Source organism: Capra hircus, chromosome 2 (assembly GCF_001704415.2).
Source record: "Capra hircus breed San Clemente chromosome 2, ASM170441v1, whole genome shotgun sequence".
NCBI classification, from domain to species: domain Eukaryota; kingdom Metazoa; phylum Chordata; class Mammalia; order Artiodactyla; family Bovidae; genus Capra; species Capra hircus.
In genome coordinates, this window is record NC_030809.1 from 126,601,859 (window position 1) to 126,623,922 (window position 22,064).

General features: G+C 36.7%; 1 protein-coding gene across 1 annotated transcript; it reads left to right on the forward strand.

The window, feature by feature from the left end:
• On the forward strand, positions 1,198 to 21,399 carry ZC3H15 (zinc finger CCCH-type containing 15). The gene is made up of 10 exons (XM_005675879.2): positions 1,198 to 1,496; positions 9,810 to 9,911; positions 14,188 to 14,299; positions 14,946 to 15,098; positions 15,533 to 15,624; positions 16,706 to 16,888; positions 17,379 to 17,525; positions 17,840 to 17,941; positions 18,729 to 18,852; positions 20,581 to 21,399. Exons 1-10 carry the CDS (start codon positions 1,422 to 1,424, stop codon positions 20,769 to 20,771), a joined length of 1,281 nt encoding a protein of 426 aa, XP_005675936.1. The 5' UTR covers positions 1,198 to 1,421; the 3' UTR covers positions 20,772 to 21,399.

The following is a 22,064-nucleotide window of genomic DNA, read 5'->3' on the forward strand; positions in this document are numbered from 1 at the left end:
GGGAAACAGTGGCAGACTTTATTTTGGGGGGCTCCAAATAAAATGGTGACTGCAGCCATGAAATTAAAACACACTTGCTCCTTGGAAGAAAAGCTATGACAAATCTAGACAGCATATTAAAAAGCAGAGACATTACTTTGCCAACAAAGGTCCATCTAGTCAAAGAAATGGTTTTTTCCATTAGTCATATATAGATGTGAGAGTTGGACTATAAAGAAAGCTGAGTACCAAGGCACTGATGATTTTGAACTGTGGTATTGGAGAAGACTCTTGAGAGTCCCTTGGACTGCAAGGAGATCCAACCAGTCCATCCTAAAGGAAATTAGTCCTGAATATTCATTGGAAGGGCTGATGTTGAAGCTGAAACTCCAACACTTTGGCCACCTGATACGAAGAACTGACCCATCTGAAAAGACCCTAATGCTGAGAAAGATTGAAGGCAGGAGAAGGGGACAACAGAGGATGAGATGGTTGGATGGTATCACTGACTCAATGGACATGAGTTTGAGTAAACTATGGGAGTTGGTGATGGACAGGGAGGCCTGGCATGCTGCAGTCCATGGGGTCCCAAAGAGTCAGACACGGCTGAGCGACTGAACTGAACTGAAGCATTTAAAGAAAGTTGTTGACATGTGCCCTCCACCCTCAAACTAGGTCTGGTAACCTCTCATTACAAAGATTTTAGGAATCATCTAGGCACTCTCCTAAAGCCTGAAATTAACTTGATAAATCTAATACACCAAAGGAGTTCACGGTTAGGCACTCCTCAAATAAAAGGAAACTTCCTCCATTTCTTCATAAACCTCCACAATAATCTGAGTGCACGCCGCACTCGCCAGTAAGCTAGCCCTGCTCCACCTGGGAACGAGAAGAAGGTTAACTCCGTACCCTGGCCCTCCAACCAGCCTTGAGTTGCTTTTGATGCTCGGCCGTCATCCAGAATGGAGATAATACAGATGACTGCTAATCCAGCCGGCAAGAGCCTCCACCCGAGACGAAGATGGGCAAAAGTCGCACATCGTCAGCGAAACAGACTGTGTAGGAACAACACAAACGCAGTGGGTTCCAATCTGTTCCCCCCAACTATGACCGAGCCTTCGGCAATCTAGCAAAGGCCAGGCGGCTGAGCGACAGCACGTATAACGCGCATTTTCCCACGTCTCGTCTCCGCCCCCTCCTGGCCCGCCGCTGCCTAAACGCAGGCGCAGATTCGCTTCCGGGTTCCGCTCCTCACTACCCACAATGCTCTGCAGTACCAACCTGTCGCAAAGGCCGCATTCCGGCGGCGCGTGAGCGAGTAGCTTTACGTGCGGTGCGGCGGCAACGGCGGCGCGCGTCTTCCTCCTCTTCCTACCGCGGGGCCAGAGTCCCTGAGGGAGTCCAGCTGCGCTTAAGTCTGGCCGGCGCGACCTGTCTCCGCAATGCCCCCCAAGAAACAGGCTCAGGCCGGGGGCAGCAAAAAGGCGGAGCAGAAAAAGAAGGAGAAGATTATCGAAGTGAGTACCTAGTCCCCTCCCCCCACTCACGCCGCGAGTTCTCAGGAAAGCCGTCTCCCGGTTCCCCGCTCCCAGACTACTCCTGTTCGCATCTTCCGGGCCCACGTGCCCCTTGCTTTGGCTCTGTGTGCCCGCAGCCCCTTCTCCAGCCTCCTACTGACGCTCGCTGCCTCTCATCGCTATAGTGACGCCGCGGGCGCCCCCGCACTCAGCCTTTGCTTCTCCGCCCCACACAGCCGCCTTCACGGACCCCCGTGCGAAACGACCCCCACCCCCACCCCAGTGCCCTCACAGGGTTGTGTCCTCTAGTCACCGAAATTGAAGACGTTTCTAGGCCTGTGTTAAAAAAGAAAAATACGCTGAACTGTCTGGGACCACACTCTTTCTGGAAGGTCGACTTATTACGAGCCTTTGTGTTTCGTGTTTCTTTACCCATCACCTAGGAGTAGTGGTTACTTCTTTCAAGCCAACAGATTACTTCTTCGTGACATTTTTCGATCCACCTCTAAACTGTTTCAGGTCACGTGAAGAGAGGAGATTTCTTTCATATCGTATCACACCGTCTTGTACATGACGCTTGTCGCATAGGTTCTGGAATAAATTAAATCGAAAGACATTTTAAGGGAGATGAGGTTTCTTGTCACTAGTTGTGTTGTGTTGTATCTGAATTTGTTATATATTTATGTAAATTCATTTAGTTCACTGATTCTATTGCCTTTTAGTGGCAGAGCGATGCTACTGACGTTCTTAAATGTTTTATATTTGTAGTCCAACGACTGTATCAGTGAATTTCCTTAAGAGAGTGAACCGTGTTTGAAATAACATAAACGTATCATATGGATTTCTCTGGTGACTCAGTGGTAAAGAACCCGCCTGCCAATGCAGAAGACGCGGATTCAGTCCCTGCCTCGGGAAGATTCCCTGGAGAAGGAAATGGCAACCCACTCCAGTATTCTTGCCTGGGAAATCCCATGGGCAAAGGGCTGGAGGGCTACAGTCTACGGGGTCGCCAGAGTCCGACGTGACTCAGCTACTAAACAAGGTATTCCTTCCCCGAATTCCTGCTAGTAATCACTCTCATAATAAACAGTTCCTCGTGTGCGTTAGAAATAGTTGGAAAAGCCATGACCATTTTCCTACATGAGATATATCTGAATAATTAATGGAGAGCCGTTTCTGGAATAACTAACTTTTCATTAGGAACACGAAAAACATGTTGGGTGTTTTGAAATGAGATATTTATTTGTAAATGATTATTTTAATGTTCAGTATTTATAGCCTTGAAAAATAATAGCAGTGGAAGTCCTCAGGGTTTCATTGTATAAACCTAATCAGAACTTGTGTTTGTCAAAATTTCACGAATTTTTTAGTGTGTTGATAGGATTTAACTAACATGCTTTTTTAGAATTCTAGTAGCTTTGGCCAGTTCCAGCTCTGAAGCAGAACATATATTCGCCAATTTGTGCTATTTAAGAACTGTCTTGAAGTAGCATAGCTAGCGATTTGAAAACAATCATTGTCACCTTCACATCTGTGTCTGCTGTACCTTTTTGAACAATCTGGACTCTGGACACTTGGTAAATCTCTGGGGATGGTTACCTGATGGCATTTGGTGCTATGTAAACCAAGGGCATTTTAGGGATGGCATTTCACTTGTTGGCTTCCTTTGCTGAGGTTGAATTAAGACATTCAACCATAATGCAAAGTAAAACTCACATATAGACATGGAATTAAATATTACATGACAGTTTAAATATACTTTATGCATTATTGAGTTTTATCTGTGTACAGTCTTTATTTTTAAATAAATACTTAATTTTGTTTTAAGCAGTTGTATTTGAAAATTACAGTATTCCCTTAACCAAAAATAATAGCTATGGATTTATTCATCTTGTAACAAGGCTATTTTTAAGGTAAAGAGAAGAGGACTTTAGTTTCATTAATGAAGACTTCACCAAAGAAAAATGGAAAATAGACAGCTGTATTCTTTAGCCAAAAATATTAGAATAGTGGAATTAAGCCTTTCTGCCCCACATTTAATATATGATGAGTGATTTTTTTTAATAGTAAATTTTTTTTAAATGGTAGTGTGCTGCTTATATTTTTACTACCACCAGAGAGGAACCACAGTATTGTAAATTGTAGGTTTAAGTTTTATCATTTTTTTGCAAAACTGGATTTATAGAGAATACTATGTTATTCAGCTTGGTTAGGGAACAGTATATTCCATTTCATCCAGAAAAGCACTTTTTCATTTTTTTGTACAATTTGCATAATTTGAATACTGTTAATAGAAAGGCTTTTTATTACCAAAGCCTTTAAAAGTTAAGATGAAGTTATATATATATTTTTTTAATTCTACACATTTTAAATTTAATTTTTATATACAACTTCTAAAGGTTACTTTCCATTGACAGTTATTACAAAATATTTATATTCCCCATGTTGTACTTGAGCTTATCTCACACAATATTTTGTACGTCACACTCCTCCACCCCTACATTGTCCCCCCATAACTGCTAGTCTGCTTTTTTTATCATCTTTTTTTGTTTTGTACTTTTAGAGTCCACATATAAGTGATTTGTCTTTCTCTGTCTTATTTCACTTAGTATAATATTCTTCAGGTCCACCCATGTTGCTACAAATGGCAACAGTTTATTCTTTTTTATGGCTGAGGTGTATTCCACAGTATATATACCACATCTTCCTTATCTGTTCGTCTGCGATGGACATGTAGGTTGCTTCCACGCCTTGACAATTGTAAACAATGCTGCTGTGAACACTGGTTTGCATCTTTTCAAATTAGTGATTTGGTTTGGTTTTTTCTAGGTGTATACCCAGGAGAGGAATTGCTGAGTCATATAATGTTTTTAGTGACAGTAAAGTATACTTTGCAACAAACTTACAGTGAACATGTGGCAGTTGAAATCTGGTTCATACTGATAATTGATTTTTATTACCATAATTTTTTTGGAAAAGGTATTGTCTATATTTGACATGTGAAAAGTTAATAACATTTCAGAGTCTGGTTAATTTTGGAAAGTTTATAGGCATATGACCAGAAATTTCTAAATTCACCAAAATTGATAGTTAAGTAGAACGTATACTTTTAAGCAGCGCTTTTGAAGAGATTTTAAAATAAATGGTTGCGCTACCCACCTGTCCCCTCTTCTAAACCTCTGTTGCTTCCACTGCCGCTGTCTTAGACATGCACTGTAGAACAGCAGCATACATAGGTTTTGAGAACTTTGAGAAGTAAAAAGAGGCATGAGAGGCAGCATAATTTAATGAAAGAAGCACCATCTCGAGGCCAGATAGATCTGGGTTTGAGTCCCATATTTTGCATTAAAATTTCAAACTAGTTTAGACAAGTTACCTGACCTATCTAAACCACAATTTCTCATTAGCAAAATAGAGCTAATTCCTATCATTCCAAAACTGTGGGTTAAATGAGATGACATGTAAAGTACCTGACATATGTTCAATTAATAACAGCTGTTAATTTATTACTATTAAGAACTAGTTAGGGAAATTAATCAGACTGACCTGCACTGTTTATACAGTGCTTACTTTCTGTCACTTAAAATAATTTATAGTGCCTGCATTTTTTTTCTTTCCCTGTTTAAACTCCCCAAAATTTCATGAATTCATTTGCATTTATAAGTATTTGCTTCCCTGGTGGCTCAGACAGTAAAGAATTGGCTTGCAGTGCAGGAGACCTGGGTTTGATCTCTGGGTTGGGAAGATCCCCTGAAGAAGGGAGTGGCTACCCACTCCAGTATTCTGGCCCGAAGAATTCCATGGACAGAGGTCCCTGGTTGGCTAACAGTCCCTGGGATCACAAAGAGTCAGACAGGACTGAGTGACTTTCGCTTTCTTTATGCAATGAGTATATCAGAAAGGGTTATGGTTCTGTTAAGCATTCATACAGTTGTTTCAAATGGTATATACTATTTGCTTTCTTTGGCTAAAATTTAATAAACAAATCAGCTTTGGGAAATGGAAGGTTTGTTAATGGAAAGGGGGAGATAATCTGGGTTAGGGCAGGCAAATAAAGGATGTCCAGCTAAGGCCTTGTAGCAGCAAAGAAGTAGTAATTGAGACTTAGAGGGACAGGATCCAGGTATGTAAAGGATGGAGAAAGAAGTGTTTTTTGTTGCCAGTGAAAAACTTCAGCTAATGACAACTGTTTATTACTTGAAGCTGGATTAACCAGAAGCAAAATATCCATTGCATAGATGGGCAAAAAAAATATACTAAGAGTGCATGTGGGGATGAAACTGAGGTAGAACAGTGCTGGCCTTTGTTCACACTGGTGAACAAAAGGAGGACTCCAGTTACCTTTGAGCACTCTTTATTATTGACCTGCCCTCACACCCTCTTCCTTTTTTCAAATATCTGAATTTAAGATGTAGAGGCTGGTCTGTAAAAGAAGTAGGATTACTTAAGGGTAAGAAGAAGAGGGAGAAGGTGTCAGTTTTAAGTCAGGTTTGGAGTTCACTAAATGTTAAGGCTTTTGAAGCCTCTGGGAGCCATCCTTTTAGAATTACTGCCTGATCTCTAAACGCCTTTGTATTTTATTTCCCATGCCTGAAACACACACTGTTCCTTCCTTATCACCTTACCTTTGGAACCTTATTAATCTAATGAGAACCGCTATTTCCCTAGAGTTGAGTGTAACCTCTAGTCTTCCCATCTACTATCCCTCAACCCTTAAATCCAGGTTAATCTTGAGATAAGGGTCTCTCCTGTATTCAAGAAGGGAGAAGGGAGGCTTTTAAGTATTCAGATTGCAAACTGTCCTGTTTTCAAGAGGTACTGTTGGTGTATCAGGTCCACAGTGTAGTATTCAGAAAACTTTGTGTACCAACCGACCCTGTAACTTAACTGGTTTCTCTGGGAAGTAGTTTTTCATGGAAAGAACAAGAACTTTGCTTAGACTCAAGTAATACCTGAACCAGACACAGGTCTCAGTGTTTGGTGGAAAGAAAGGAAGAGAAGCAAGGCATCTACAAGTGATAAATTTTACACAGCTCCTTTAATTTCCTCACTGAAGTAAGTAAGATTAACCTTTTTGCATTCGAAGAAAGAGAAACAGGTTAAATAACTTGCCGAAGGTTATTATTAAGGCAGCAAGTGGCACAGTTAGAATTTTGGTTCCCGAGTCCCTGTTAACCACTGTGCTCCACCTCCTTGTAATAAGTTTTGGCCTGCACTGCAGTCCTGAGATGCTAGTAAGTTGTGACCCACTCTACAAATAAGAAAACTGGCAAAGAAGGTAATTTGTCCAGTTCTGTTTGGTACTGGAGCTTAGGCACTCTTAACTCCAGAGCTTATACTCTTATAATCATTACACTGTACAGCCTGCCCCTTATTAGCAGTGTTACTTCAAAAGAATTGAGTTTCAATGTTCACATTTACAGAATGAGATAATATGGTCTTTAAGAGGATTCAATCAAGTTATATATTTGGAAGTTTGTATTTAATGAATGCTAGATGTAAATAAGTGTCCTTTATCTCTGGAAAAAACAATAATTTCCAAGTTCTAATTAGAGACTTTCAAAATACAACTCATTCATTATCTCTTTCGAGTGGTTAATTATGTGCTAATGCAGTGTAATTAAACCTGGAAAACTGTTTTTCTTCTGGGATCTGGAGCCTATACCTCTCTACAAGAAATACAAGAAAATACGGAAAGCATGAACTGAACCCCAGACAGGCTCTTCTCTGGCGAGGCATGTGTAGATGGTGTTGTACTTTCCTGCTAGTAATACTTTAATCTGAGGTTTTCCCTCCCTTCATGAGACCTCATTTTTTTGTAGCAGGAAAGTACTTTATGGCATTTCACACCTGGTTGCTGTATGCAGTCGTCATCTCCGTCACTTTACCGTTACCATTTTTTTCTTCTAACTGGATTGTGTGTTAAACTCTATAAAAACAAAGGAAGCCAACCATATTTTTTTAAAAATACAGAGAATATCAGTTTGTATATGCCACCTACTACCTTTTTTTATATGCATAGGCTGTAGGAAATTCATGTAGAATTTTGTAACATAATGCAATATTAAAGCATAGGCATTTAAGTAGGGAAACTGAAGTTTTGCTATATGGATGGATATAGATGAGATGAACAAAGAGCTGTTTCCCAATGAGAAATAATCTTTTAGAACTAAAATCCTTTTGAACTCTGTGATCTTGAGAGCATTGAAAGATATGTTTTATTAATTTTTTCCACTTCCAGTTTGTTCGCATATGTATGTAAGTATTCTTTACCTATAATAACTTTCTTCTCACTATCCTGTCCCTTCCCTTAGAAATAATATCTAGGATAAAGGCTTTAAAATAGCCACTTAATTTATTTCAGATTGAATGCCTCTCCAAAGATGTCAGGTGAATTTAAGACCTTTTTGCCTCTTTCTTCCTTTTGGAAACTCACTTATAAACAAGAGTATAAAAGAAATCCAAACTCTGACTTGAAATTAGGAGACATCTATAATTTTGAACCTCAGCATACAAAAACTGATAGTGGATGGATGATAAATTGCATAACTGATCTAGTAGAACAGAGCAGTTGGGCCTGAGTGCCCACCTAGGAGTGTGCCATTGAGAAGTAAGTGGATTTGCTCTGCAAAATTTTGCAGAAACTCAACCATGGCACATACTAGGTAATGCAGAAGGCAAGTGATTGAAAATTGAGGGATTAAAGTACAGAAATAGCTGATAGTTTTTATTTATTACCCCTGCAAGAAAGAGGGTGGAGGTTATAAATCAGGAGGCCTCTCTGTTTCTGTAACTAGGTACAAATAATGTGGGAGACATGGTTAAAATGTGAGCCTGGAAAAAGCCACTAAGGTGTCTATGTAGTAAACTAAGAGACACCTTCTCCTACCTGCTCTCTTTTCCAGTCCTCTAGCCAGGCTTGTTGCTCTCCTGGCTGAAAGATCCTTCTCAAGAGAAAGAGAAAAGACAGGAAAAAAGACGTTCAGATACCAGTGTTTGGTGGTTTCCTGATAGGCTTTTCACCTTGGGGTGAAGCTCACTCAGTCTAGCCTCCTGTGTTACTTTCCTAGGGTTCTCATACAAATTACCACAAATTGGGTGACTTGAAAAAACAGAAATTCATTCTCTCACAGATACGGAGGCTAGAAATCTGAAATCTGGTACAGGCAGGACAGTGCTCCCTCTGAAGACTCCAGGGAAGAATCTCCCCTTGCCTTTTCCTAGTTTCTGGTGGCTTCCAGCTCTTAGGCATTCCTTGGCCTGGAAGCTGTATTACTGTAATCTCTCTGCCTCTTTCTGCACATTGCCTTCTCTAAACCTGTTTACCTTTTTCTTCTCTTATAAAGATACTATTCATTGGATATGTAATCCAGTGTGTCAATTTATTATAGCTACAAAGACCTTTTTCCAAATAAAGTCACATTCTGAGGTCTGGTTAGACATGAATCTGGGGGGACACTCTTCATCCTACTATAGCGTAAGTAGTCCAAGACTATCATTTAGTGCACATTATGCTCATTCCACAAGTGATAGCTGCTACTGTAATAATAGCTTTCTCAAAGTACTATTTGATAATATTCCAAATTTAAAGTGTTGCTTTTTTAGTTAGGAATACTTCAATTTTAATATTTCCATTTTTAGCAACAGCTAGTAATGCATGCTTTTTAAATTTGAGTTCTTTAATTGTTTAGAGAGGATAGTTCTATTACCCAAGAAACCAATTCAGAACTTAATGTATCTGCTTATGCAGTATTCCCCAAAATGTGTTAGTAGTAAGTTCATAATCCCTCATTTTTTGCTGAGAAAAATGCTTTCTGAGGTAAAGTAAGATTTAGAAGATTTAGGATGCCTGCCTACCCTCTGGGTAAAGGTTTTCAGATATCCTATACTTAAGAATCAGAAACCCTGTTGAGTAAGCATTCCCCTACTTATTTGAAAGTGAAGTCACTCAGTCATGTCTGACTCTTTGCGACCCCATGAACTGTAGCCTACCAAGCTCCTCCGTCCATGGGATTCTCCAGGCAAGAATACTGGAGTGGGTTGCCATTTCCTTCTCCAGGGGATCTTCCTGACCCAGGGATTGAACCCGGGTTTCCCGCATTGGAGGCAGACACTTTAACCTCTGAGCCACCAGTTGAACTAATTATCCTGCTGTAACAACTCTGCATATCCTGTAATACTGATATTCTAAAACAATTCAGAAAAAGCATCATAGACTAACAAGTTTAATGATGATAGTTTTACGTATGTATTGAATCCTAATGTATCGTTAATATAAATTGCTAACATATTTCAATACTGTTTCTCATTTAGGACAAAACTTTTGGTCTGAAGAATAAGAAAGGAGCAAAGCAACAGAAGTTTATCAAGGCTGTCACTCATCAAGTTAAATTTGGTCAACAGAATCCACGTCAGGTAAGTAACTTAAATTTCTGCATTTTCTTCATATGGATGTAATACAACATTGTTGCAGATAAAAATGTTTGGTGCTATAATTGTGTTTCAAAACAGAATCCTACTCTGTAAACTTACCTGCATCTTGTCTTGGTTACTCAGCAATCAATATCTTCTAGATATTCTTTGAAACCATTTTTTAATATAGCTCTAATTTATTCTAATGGCTGCATACTGTTCTATGATGTGGATGTACTATATCCATCTTTTTACTCTTTATAAGTAATCACTTTGTTTCCAGCTTTCTGACTTTAAGAACAGTTCTACAAGAAATTCTGTTGTACTGGTGTTTTTACGTGCATTTGTGCTTTTTATTTATGTAGCATAAATTATCTGGTGACGCATTTCTAAATAAAGGGAAATGAGCTTCTAATTTTAAGAAGTTTGGCTCATCATTCTTCATAGAGATTGTAATACTTCACATTTTCATTTGTAGTACATGAGTTATATGTACTAAAGCTCTTTTTAATGTTTTCCAATCTGATTAAGTGATACTTCATTTTTCTTTTTCTTATTCCTAGTGAGTTTGGAAATTTTCTTAAGCTTTTTGACTGTTGGAGTCTGTACTTCTTTGACTTTTCTATTCAGATCCTTTGCTTTTTTGGTTTTTTGTCTGTTCATTGGCAACTTGTTAGAGAGATACAGATAATTTGTGATGTTTCTGTTACATTTTGCTGTGCAACAGTTTTTAGTTTTTGTACTGTCGGATATGTCTAGCTTTTCTTTTAGATGGTTGAAGCGGTCTCCCCTGCCACTAGATCATGTGTTTATCCCAGATTTTTTTTCTGACTATTTACAGTCTATAATTTATCATATAAATTCATTTTGCATGATATTTCCTTTCAAATAAATAGCTAGCATCATTTATCTCACTGAATTGAAACATCCCTATTGACATATATTAAAGTCTCATATATATTCAGATCTATTTGTAGATTCTCTTTTCTTTCCCTAAACGAGTACCACATCGATTTTTATTATAGTAGCCTAGTAACATATTCTGTTAGCTGATAAGGCAAGTCCTTTCCTTTAAGATGTTACTCCTTTTCTGTTTTTCTTGGCTGTTCTTAGGCATTTATTTTTCTAGATGAATTTTGGAATTATTTTTATCAATTGGCAACTCATTCAAAAAACTTTAGACACATTTTCTTCAAATCTCTGTATTCTCATTTCTTTTTTTTTTTTAATGTAGATCTTTCGCTTTGAGTTTAGGATTTTATAGACACAGACATTTATTTTTAAAAGTATTTTTTTCACCACCATATCTCCTTTTCCTTAATTTGGAAACACTTTTTTTTTCCATCTGAAAATACCAGAATATGTATTCATAAGATGGTTAACTTCTATCACTGATTCTGTCTACAGATTAGTACTTCCAGCACTTTTCTTTCTCTTATACACGGTTTGACTCAAGAGCCAAAAGCTTGATCTTCTACGTTGCTGACTTAGTAGCCTGGTCTAATAAAAATGTATGCTCAGGCTTTGGAGTATGCATCCCTCTATCTTATTTTTTTTAATGATCTTAAATTTGTCTGACTCTTTGCGACCCCATGGACTGTAGCCCACCAGGTGCCTCTGTCCATGGGATTCTCCAGGCAAGAATACTGGAGTGGGTTGCCATTTCCTTTTCCAGGTATTTAATGACACTGGTCTTCAATTTGTAGTACAGTGAAAGGTCAATTACCCTTGTAGGGTTTCTGTGATAGTTAAATGAGAAGATAATGTAAATCTTCCGGCATAATGTAAAGATTCATTTCAAACATGTTTCCTCTTCCTGTTTTTTTCTTCCAGTGGGAAGTATATTGACTGGTAATTTAAAATGTCATCAACCTGAGAAAGCCATAAAATGTCTTGTGGACTTGCGAGTACTTTCAGTAATACATTTTTGATAATCTCTTGGGTAACTGGCCTTTTATCTGTGAACTTGAGGTATCTTAACCACCACACTTAACACTGGAAATGAGCAGCAGTCTTACTGTTAGAGCCAGGCAAAGATCCTTCCCCCCACCTCCACCCCTACCAAACCCTGTGCTGCAGAGGAGGACCCTACTTTATGTCTCTTCTAGACATGTTTCTCCCCACACCAGCTCAGGGCCTCAAAGTCCCTTACCCCAAGTCCATCTTAGGATATACTTTACTGCCTGTGTGGCTGACGTAGTCACAGAGAGGGTATGTGCTGGGAGTATGGGCAGAGTCTGGATCTAAACCACGTCCTCCTCTGCTTCTTCTGTCTCCCCGCATACATGTGGTGGGATGAAACTCAGGGTAGAAAGAGGAGCAGCCAGGGATTGATTCTTGCTTTACTGCCGTGCTCCATGTGGAACTCCATGAAACCTGAGTGTTTTAAATTTGAACCTTCTCTTCCATGTCACAAGGTGTGTTTGTCAAGTAGGGGTACACAAACCATACTTTATTTAACAATAGTTTGATTTCTAACATAAATACTTGCAAAAATGGTTCTGGTCCCCACAAACGTCTGATACAAAGAATACTTTTATTAAAAATAAAGTGACTTAAATTTTTATTTTTAGAAAACTTTTTTCATTGTTCTGTTTTAACACATCTGACCACATCATCAAAGCCAGGATTTAGAATGTCTTTAACCCTATTATAATACTCGGCCAGTTCTTTCCTAAAATTTCCTTTCCCTTTAATACTTTTTTGTCCTGAATTTCTACTTATTTCTTTGATGTTTCTTTATTCCTTTAACAGACTTTTTAGGTTCTTTTGGCTTGTTTAATATTGATATTATTCAGGGTACTGTTCTCTGCTCTTATACTTTTTTATGGTGCCCGGGCATAATCTCATACACACCCAAAGTTTATTATCCGTAAGCAGCTATTTCTAAAATCTTTATCTCAAAGCACACTTCTGTCCAGGAATCAAGATCTATGTCCAGTGTCGTCCTAAATAATTCCACCTTTCTGCCCTGTCAGCATCTCATACCAAGTATGTCTAAAACTGAGCTCATCTCCACCTCCTGCCATGAAACCTGTTCCTCCTGTATTCCCAGTCTTGTTTAGCATCACTAACCATACAAATGATAATCCTAGACTCCTCCCTTTTCCTGATACTTCATGTCCAGTCAGTCACTTAGTCCTAACAGTTTTACCTCCTTAACAGCTTTCTTCCACCTTTTCTCCATCCTTGATACTAATGCCTGTTTTAAGTGCCTATGCTTTCTTGGCTACAGCAATTGCATTAGCCTCCTAATTTTCCTTGCCTTCATTTGTGGACTCCTTTCAGTCCACTCTTCAAAAAGTTGTTATTATGATCTTTATGAAATGCAGTCTGATTGTGTCACTGGCTTACTTTAAACTCTTGAATCTCACCCTGTCCACCTGTTGATACAGTCAACATTTTTCATTGATGTCTATCATACCTGATTCATCTTTGCATTGGTTGGAGCTTCTGTTTCTGCATTTCTTGCTTATTGAAAGAATTCATCCATAAAGTATTAGCTCAGTCTAATTTTCTTAGACGTATAAGCATTCTTTGTTTCCAGAGCACCGTGTATTATATTATAGTTGCTGACATGTCTGTCTTCCCACTAGATTCTGAGCTTCTTTAAATAAGCATCTTTGTCTTTTCATCTTTGTATTCCCTGTCATCTAACATAGGACCTGACATATAAATGTTTGGATGAAACCTCTAATCATATTAGGTATGTAAATTGTGTGCCTGGAGCTACGTTTTATGTCATGTTTGTTTTGTTTTGTTTGGTCTCCCACATTGACCTAGCCCAGTGTTTTTCCCAAGGGTACTTACAGGTATTTGGGTTGGTGCAATTCTTTATTTGTGTGGGACTGTGCATTTTAGGATGTTTATATCTCTGATCTTCAAAATGCACCTACTTATTTCTGGGGAGTAGGTTGTTGTCACAAGAAGAAATTCCCAGGTGAGAACCATTTGCTAAAAATGCTGGCATGTAGCATATGCTTAATAAATGCTATTGCTGTAAGCTTTTAAATACGCTCTTAACTCGGCATGGTACCATGTATAGGTTTTTTTATAAGAGTCAGTTGCTCTACAGGATTTAGCAATTTCATTTACTAGTTTGACACACCATTTAATGTATGCTGGAAGGCCATTATAACATTGATGTTAAGGAGTAAGAACTATATACATGTAAAATGTGATTGTCTTTGTTATGTCAGTGATATAGATATTACTGTGTAGTGAAAACAGTTTTATTATATTACATCAAATTTATATATCATACCTGGTAATATTATAGGTAGCGCAAAGTGAAGCTGAAAAGAAGTTGAAGAAAGATGACAAGAAGAAAGAATTGCAAGAGCTAAATGAGTTGTTCAAACCTGTAGTTGCTGCTCAAAAAATAAGTAAAGGTAAGCTTTACGTTTCAAAAGTGTTTTTACCAATGTAATTCATATTTGAAAACTCTTAAATGTTTTCGGCAGTTGTATATGCTGTGAAAGTAATACTCTGTCAAAATTATCTATGCTGATTCTTGTTATTCCTTTTACATATGTGTATGGCTGTGTCATACAACTGTTAAATCCAGCCGTTAGCCCCCACCCCGCATAAGGGCAAACTTTTAAGGATTTTGGCACTCTACTAGTTGATTTATAATCTCTGATCTTTGGTAGTAGACAAAACAAACCTGTGGTTATAAAAACTGCAAATCCCAAACTCTTGGCACTGCAAGTACATTTATATTTATATTTCTCTTTTGCCTCTTACCTCATTGACTCCCAACTAGACAAGTAACTATAGAATAACATATGTGCTTACTTAGTTTCCTACCCCCTTGCTCTCTTTTTTGGGAAGAATAAAGGAATCAAATACAGATGTAATATGCTATAGAAAGAACCTCAAAGAAATGTCTTAATATTCACCTATGTGTGTGGTATTTCCTTTCACACCAGTGAACAGAAAATAACAAATTAACCAAAAGTAATTATATCTTAGAAAGAAGCTGTACTTTGTTATCTGGCAGTTTTTAATGTAAATACCATGTGCTATTTGACTTAGGTGCAGATCCCAAATCCGTAGTATGTGCATTCTTCAAGCAAGGACAGTGTACTAAGGGAGATAAGTGTAAGTTCTCTCATGACTTGACTCTAGAGAGAAAATGTGAAAAGCGAAGCGTTTACATTGATGCAAGAGATGAAGAACTTGAAAAAGGTATTTTTTTTTTAAGATATATTCTTAAAGTAAATTTATTTTGATTTGTTGTTACTAATATATTTAGTAGCTTGAAGACCATTTCAGTCTTAGTAGGACTATTTGTCCTGAAGAATAGTTTGTTGTTTTTGTAAAATCTGAATTTATCATATTATGGCCTTTGATTAAGTAAATGAAGATATTTAAAAACCAGTGGCTTGTTTTGTATTTGTCTTTCACACTTTGTTCTAGTACTACCTTCTCATTTGCCTGAATTACTTAGATTTGGTGAAAATCTCACAACAGTGTTTATTCTTACCTTTGGTATTTTAAAGGAAATGTGTTAGGTCATTAGTTTTATAATACGGCTTTCTTGTGTAAGGATATATGCAATGTATTTTGGGGACAGTAAACAAAATTAACAGTATTTAGTCTCCACATCTCTCTCTATTTAGATACTATGGATAATTGGGATGAGAAAAAGCTGGAAGAAGTTGTGAACAAGAAGCACGGTGAGGCGGAAAAGAAAAAACCAAAAACTCAAATAGTATGTCCTTTTCTTGAATTGAGTTGCTTTGGTATTTATCATTAGGGAGAGTTATGTGGCAAGATATTTCTGCTATTTTCTACTAGGTTATTATTTAAGTTACTGGATCTTTTCATAAAGATAAGGTGATCAGGCTTTGTGTTTGGAATATACAAGTGTCAGTTATACATAATTCTTGGTCAAAAGTTACTTGAAAATCATGTGACTAAAGTTCTTCAAATGCTATTTTCTGAGATGGTTTTACTTGCTTAAACATGGATGAGTACACGTTTTCATGTAAGAATTCTTAACTTTTCATACAAAACAAATCGAGGGAGAACTGTTAAACTACCCTAATTCATAACTTACTCTGTTTTAATGGTAGAGAGACATTTACTTATAAAGGTAAAAATATTATTACATATGAATTGCAGAATGAGTTTTTGGTACATAATGGTTTTAGTATTATTCCAGGAAATATACTTTTACAAATCAGAGCCTTATTTCTCAGATGCTGCATTCATGTCCACATACTCATTCTGTAGTATATTTACAAGTGAAAAGCTTTGCTGTGTGAGAAAAATTCAGAATATTGTTTTTACTTATCTCTTGTAGCCTTTTAGGAAAAGAATATTGCTTATTAGTTAATTTTTCCTTCTTATTTGTGACTGTAATTTCAGATAATTGAAATATGTTTGTATCTTTACTGCATGTGGTTAGTTTTTAGAAAAGATCAAACCAAAACAAAGTTACTGGTTTTATTTACTTGTAACCATTTTTAATTTCTCATATTTAAAAACCAGTCTTTTGATCCCATTTACAAAGACTAAATGGCAGCAAATCCTTTTGTATAATTCAGTTTAGAGCATTGTCAAAAATAAGTATTTTATACAAATCCTCTCTAAAGGAAAGTTACCATTGTATTAAGTATTTTAAGATTAATGTATATTTACATTTCTGTACACAAGGTATTCTGTACCTGAGTGGTTAGCTTAAAAAAGATGTGAATTGAATGTACCTGTTCCATATATACCTAAGCATTTACCTTGGAAACGGACCACCCTGAGCCACTACTTGTGTATTAATAATACTGTCTCTCTAGGTGTGCAAGCATTTCCTTGAAGCTATTGAAAACAACAAATACGGCTGGTTTTGGGTATGTCCTGGAGGGGGTGATATTTGCATGTATCGTCATGCACTTCCTCCTGGATTTGTCTTGAAAAAAGATAAAAAGAAAGAAGAGAAAGAAGATGAAATTTCATTAGAAGATCTAATTGAAAGAGAGGTAACTGGTATCTTTTTCCTACCATAAAACTCTATAGCAGTACTGTGAAATTCTAATATTTACCACTTGGGGGCAACAATAGCATGTTGTTATGAAAGGGAAAAAATAATATGAATTTTTCTCAAAGCTTCCTTACTTTTTATTTGATTACTCTCACATGTCAAAAATGTAAACCTAGCCATAATCATGATATTTTAGGATTGTGAAACAGTTTTTTTAAGTACTAGCCACTGGCTTATCAAATAAATTGTTTTCATAAGAGTCATATACTGGTACATCAGTTCATGAAAATGCTTAGTGTTCAGATTGAAGTTTTAGATGTTTTCCTTGATGTCTTTATTTTTTCACCATTTTACCTAGTTATTTATTGGTTATTTTAACATGTGAAAGGAGACAACTCCACTACAGCTTTTCAAGTATGTTTCACCACTCTTGGACTCAAGGACTCGATAACTTTAGGGGGAGAAAATTAACTTTTTTATCTTTGCAGCGTTCTGCCCTAGGTCCAAATGTTACCAAAATCACTCTAGAATCTTTTCTTGCATGGAAGAAAAGAAAAAGACAAGAAAAGATTGATAAACTTGAGCAAGATATAGAAAGAAGGAAAGCAGACTTCAAAGCTGGGAAAGCATTAGTGGTATGTCCCAAAATCCTAAATAGGTTTTCTATTCTCTCTTTCATTTTATAATTTCTGTATTATGGAAGATTTTCTCTCTATTTAATTATGTATATGTCTGAAGTCAATGACCAGCAGAGATTTCCCTGGCAGTCCAGCAGTGAAGACTCCACACTTCCACTGCCAGGGGCATGGGTTCAATCCCTGATGGAGGAACTAAAATCCCACATGCTTTGTGGGACCGCCAAAAAAATAAAGGCTTTTTAAAAATAAAACCAGTGACTAAGAAATGTTTGAAGTTTGTCCTGAGTTGATATATGTGTGTATTTGAATAGATCAGTGGTCGTGAGGTGTTTGAATTTCGTCCTGAACTGGTTGATGATGATGATGAGGAAGCAGATGATACCCGTTACACCCAGGGAACAGGTGGTGACGAGGTAAGAACAGTGCTTTGGCACTTCATCTTCTCATGTGGATTGAGAGAAACAGTAGAGCGTGACAACAGAGCAGTATAGTCAAGAGTACTAACTTGGAGGCCTTGGTTCAAATCCCTACTCTGCCCTGGGAAATTAGCTACACCCTAGGCCTCCATTCTCATCCATAATACTGCCATAATGATAATCCCTTCAGTCACAAAGTGCTTCTGAGAATTAAGTGAGTTAGTGAGTTCATATTTGTTTATACTTTATACAGCTTGGGACAGTGCCTAATATAGTGTTAAATGCTTGAGTGTATTAACTGAAATGTTTTACTCTCCCTCTCAAAAAAAGGTTTTTGTTTAATACTTTATAGTAAAAAAAATCATGAGACAGAGACACTAAAAAGTACAGAGAAGGGAGCAGAAGACAGCAGCAGAATTATTGGTGATAGATAAACTTAATATTATTAATATTAATATTTTAACTTAACTATATTGTTTAATAAAATAGCAAATAGCTTTTGATTTTTCATATGATTATCATAAAATTCTGACTTCTGCCTTTGAGTTAAAAGATTAAAATATATTGTGTATGTAAAACTATGATGTCAGGAAGAAGCGTCAAGTATGATATTTCTATTCCTTTCTCAAAAGTGTATAAAAGAAGTAAATTTTGGCAGTAGTCATTTGTTTTCATTAGGCACTATTTAATTTTCTGTCATTAAGATAAATGTCAGAGGTAAAGGGCAAGTAATTTATGAAAACTATTTTTATTAGTAACACTCCTTTTCTATGTGTTTTTAAAGGTTGATGATTCAGTGAGTGTAAATGACATAGATTTAAGCCTGTACATCCCAAGAGATGTAGATGAGACAGGTATTACTGTAGCCAGTCTTGAAAGATTCAGCACATACACTTCAGAAAAGGATGGTAAGTATGCTAATTTTCGTGTAATTCTACAAACTAAGAAACTGTCTAAAGGAGGTTAGACCAGTCTTGGCAAACTTAGATGGCTCAGGTACCAGACCAGTAACATAAATATATGATTTGGCTGAATATAAAGCTAGTAAATAGTGGAGGCTGTGGAAATGGGTGGCTGGTTGGATATTGAAGCCGTTAACTGAAACTTGAAGGGAATGAAGATGAGTTTGGACATTTAGCTAATGAGTTCAGTTTGGGAGCACACGAATATGAGATATTTTGGTTATCAAAAGTGGCGTTGTCTAGGATACTGTATAGACATTCCCAGGAGGAAAAGGTTTGAAAGTCATCTGGATTCATAGTTAACAGTGAATGATTTCACTCAGACACAATACATAGGATGAGAATGTTCTAGGACAGACTGCTGAAAGCATTAATGTTTTAGAGTAGTAGAAAGGAAAAAGCTTGGGAAAGTTACTGAGAAGAACAGAATTTCAGGAAGATTAAGTCGGATGAGAATTAGAAATAATTATGACTAGGGAAAGAATTGTAAGAATAGAGTACACAGTTTTCATTGGGACTACAGTGGTGTGAGGAATGAGGAGAAAAAGTGAATATAAATCACTCACTTTTAAGAACTTTTAGAGGGAGACATGGTCATGAGGGAAGGGTCTTTTAGAATATAGGAAATCTAAATATTATCTGTTGGGCAGAGAAAAAGGATCTGAAAAAGACAGAAAAATTGAAGATGAAACAATAGATATAGAATCAAAATCTGGAACTGTAAGTAGTTAACTTCAATTAAGAACAAGAATGGAAGGGAGGCTGACTTATGTATATTTGGAAATAAAAGATTGCTAATACAATTTATATCTAATTGTGTCTTGAGTGAGAATTAAAAGTTTGGCACAGTTGCTGTGAAAGAAAAGGGTAGACAAAAGTTGAGAGGGGAAAAAAAAGCTAAACCTTATTTTTACACTGAAGGAATAAGTAATAACTGGAAAAACTGGCCTGCCCTCCTGAGATTTGAGAATGCTATCAGACTGTTTGTTATCTTAATGCCAATTGCAAACTAATTTGCTCCTTTTAGAAGTAGGGCTTTGGTGGTAATAGGCACAATTGCAAGTACCTCAGAGGTTTTAATTCCTAAGAATTTGTCATCAGAGATGTATGAAATAACTTTAAGCTATTGAAAATTCTCTTCTGTTCATTATGGGTGTCATTGAACAAGAAAGGGAAGCATTTTTGTTTTGTCAGTCATAAGAAGTAGCTGCACAACCCCAGGGGTTTTTTTCCCACAATTTGATGACAAATGTTCCTGTATTTATACCACTACAACTCGTGTGACTTTACTATTTGTAAAACCAAAAACTCAGTAGCTGCTTGGATCATGAACATTTTCTAGATCACATGATCATTTATCAAAATACATGGAGGTTGACTTCGAAAACCTAATTGTTGGGTCATGTAGAGAATACAGAGTTGTATAAGATAACTCTTGCCCTCAGGTGTATGAACCATTGAACAATCAGCTGTCTTCAGTGAAAGACATATTTTATAGTAGGTTTAGAAAAATGATACAGATAAGCTCAAAAAAAGAAAAATCAGTTCTTATTAGAGTAATCTTAAGGAAGGCTTTCATGGAAAAAGGAAAAGAAGTATATCAGTCTGTAACTATTCCTGATGGACTAGTGTTTTCTTTTTCTAGGCCTTATCAATTTTAATTTTTATTTTTAGAAAACAAATTAAGTGAAGCTTCCGGAGGTAGGGCTGAAAATGGTGAGAGAAGTGATTTGGAAGAGGACAATGAAGGGGAAGGACAGGAAAATGGAGCCATCGATGCTGTTCCTGTTGATGAAAATCTGTTTACTGGGGAAGATTTGGATGAACTAGAAGAAGAATTAAACACACTTGATTTAGCAGAATGACACCAAACAAGTAATGAAAAAATTGAGCCAACTCAGCAAGAGTTGAAATTGACTATATTAATTTTTTTCCACCTAAAACTCTTCAACAGGATGTTTGTTTCCCATGCTGATTCTGGAGAGCTTAGTTCCTCCAAAAAAGGAATATTCTCCCTACGTCTTGTTTTCTGACTTTGGCTACATCTCATAGTAAGTTCAGAGTAGTTCATGACAAATTAAAGATAAATGGTCATTGCAGGAAATGATTGATTGTAATTGTCCACTCAAATAGGAAGTGTAAACTACTTTTCCAGCTTTTGATTTTCATTGGGCATGTGTTGTTACAAGGACAACATAAATTTAAATTACCCTTCATTTAATGCAGTTTTTAATGAGTGATTCTATTTCCTTTGTATTTATATGTTTAAAAGACTGCCTAAGATATGAGCCTGTACTTCATCAAGGAAACTGCATATGCAGATTCAGTATTGTATATCTTTGGACAATTAGATGGACATTTAAAATGAAACTTCATTAATCTGACAGATCAACTGCAATGCCCTGTGTTAAACTGTTTGAAACTACTCCCTTTTCTTTTTTGCCAATAAAGTTGTAAATAAAAACAGTGATACAATAAATTCCAAATACAGACCTTTTTTTTTAATGTTTTTCTGTGAAAGTCTTCTGACTATTTCTCACTTGAGAATTTTTACTAAATATCTATTAGAATTAACTATCACAAAAGACACACTTAAAGGATTCTCTTAATACCGATTACAGGACTGAGTGCTGATAGCACTACTGTGAGTTTAGTGACACAAATACTTAGCCTCAAAAAGAGACTATGGATGGTGTTATATGAAAGGGTAATTACTGAATTGATAGATCATCAACCTAATAAAGTATCACCAGCATGCATGTGTGCTAGCAGTGCAGGTAAAGCAGTTGTACCAAATACCGCTTAAGCACCATTGTGGAGATCCATTGTGTTATAATCATGTATGATGAAGTTTGATAACCTTGTTTAAAAGAGTATAAAAAAATCCACGAAAAAAGTGGGCTGGGGGCCTTTGACACTGATAAATTTTCAAATACGAATACAGTGCTGCTTTTGTTATTTGCTAACCTAATGGATTTTAAGGCAGTTAGGATAATGTAAAAGGTCAGGTCACCTAGGCCCTAATTATATGATTTTTAAATCTCTGAACCTTAGTTTCTTTGTCTGCATAAAGAAGTTAAAGTGTTTCTGAATTGTGAAAGCTAAGGAAACATGATTGTAAATCTTAATCAGCGATAACTTCACAGTTGATAGAGAAA

Excerpts from the sequence above, each read along its gene's own strand:
- ZC3H15 (XM_005675879.2), top strand. The coding sequence starts at position 1,422 with ATGCCCCCCAAGAAACAGGCTCAGGCCGGGGGCAGCAAAAAGGCGGAG. Across the intron at positions 17,526-17,839 it reads AAGCTGGGAAAGCATTAGTG|ATCAGTGGTCGTGAGGTGTT; the intron begins GTATGTCCCAAA and ends GTATTTGAATAG. Across the intron at positions 18,853-20,580 it reads ATACACTTCAGAAAAGGATG|AAAACAAATTAAGTGAAGCT; the intron begins GTAAGTATGCTA and ends TTTTATTTTTAG.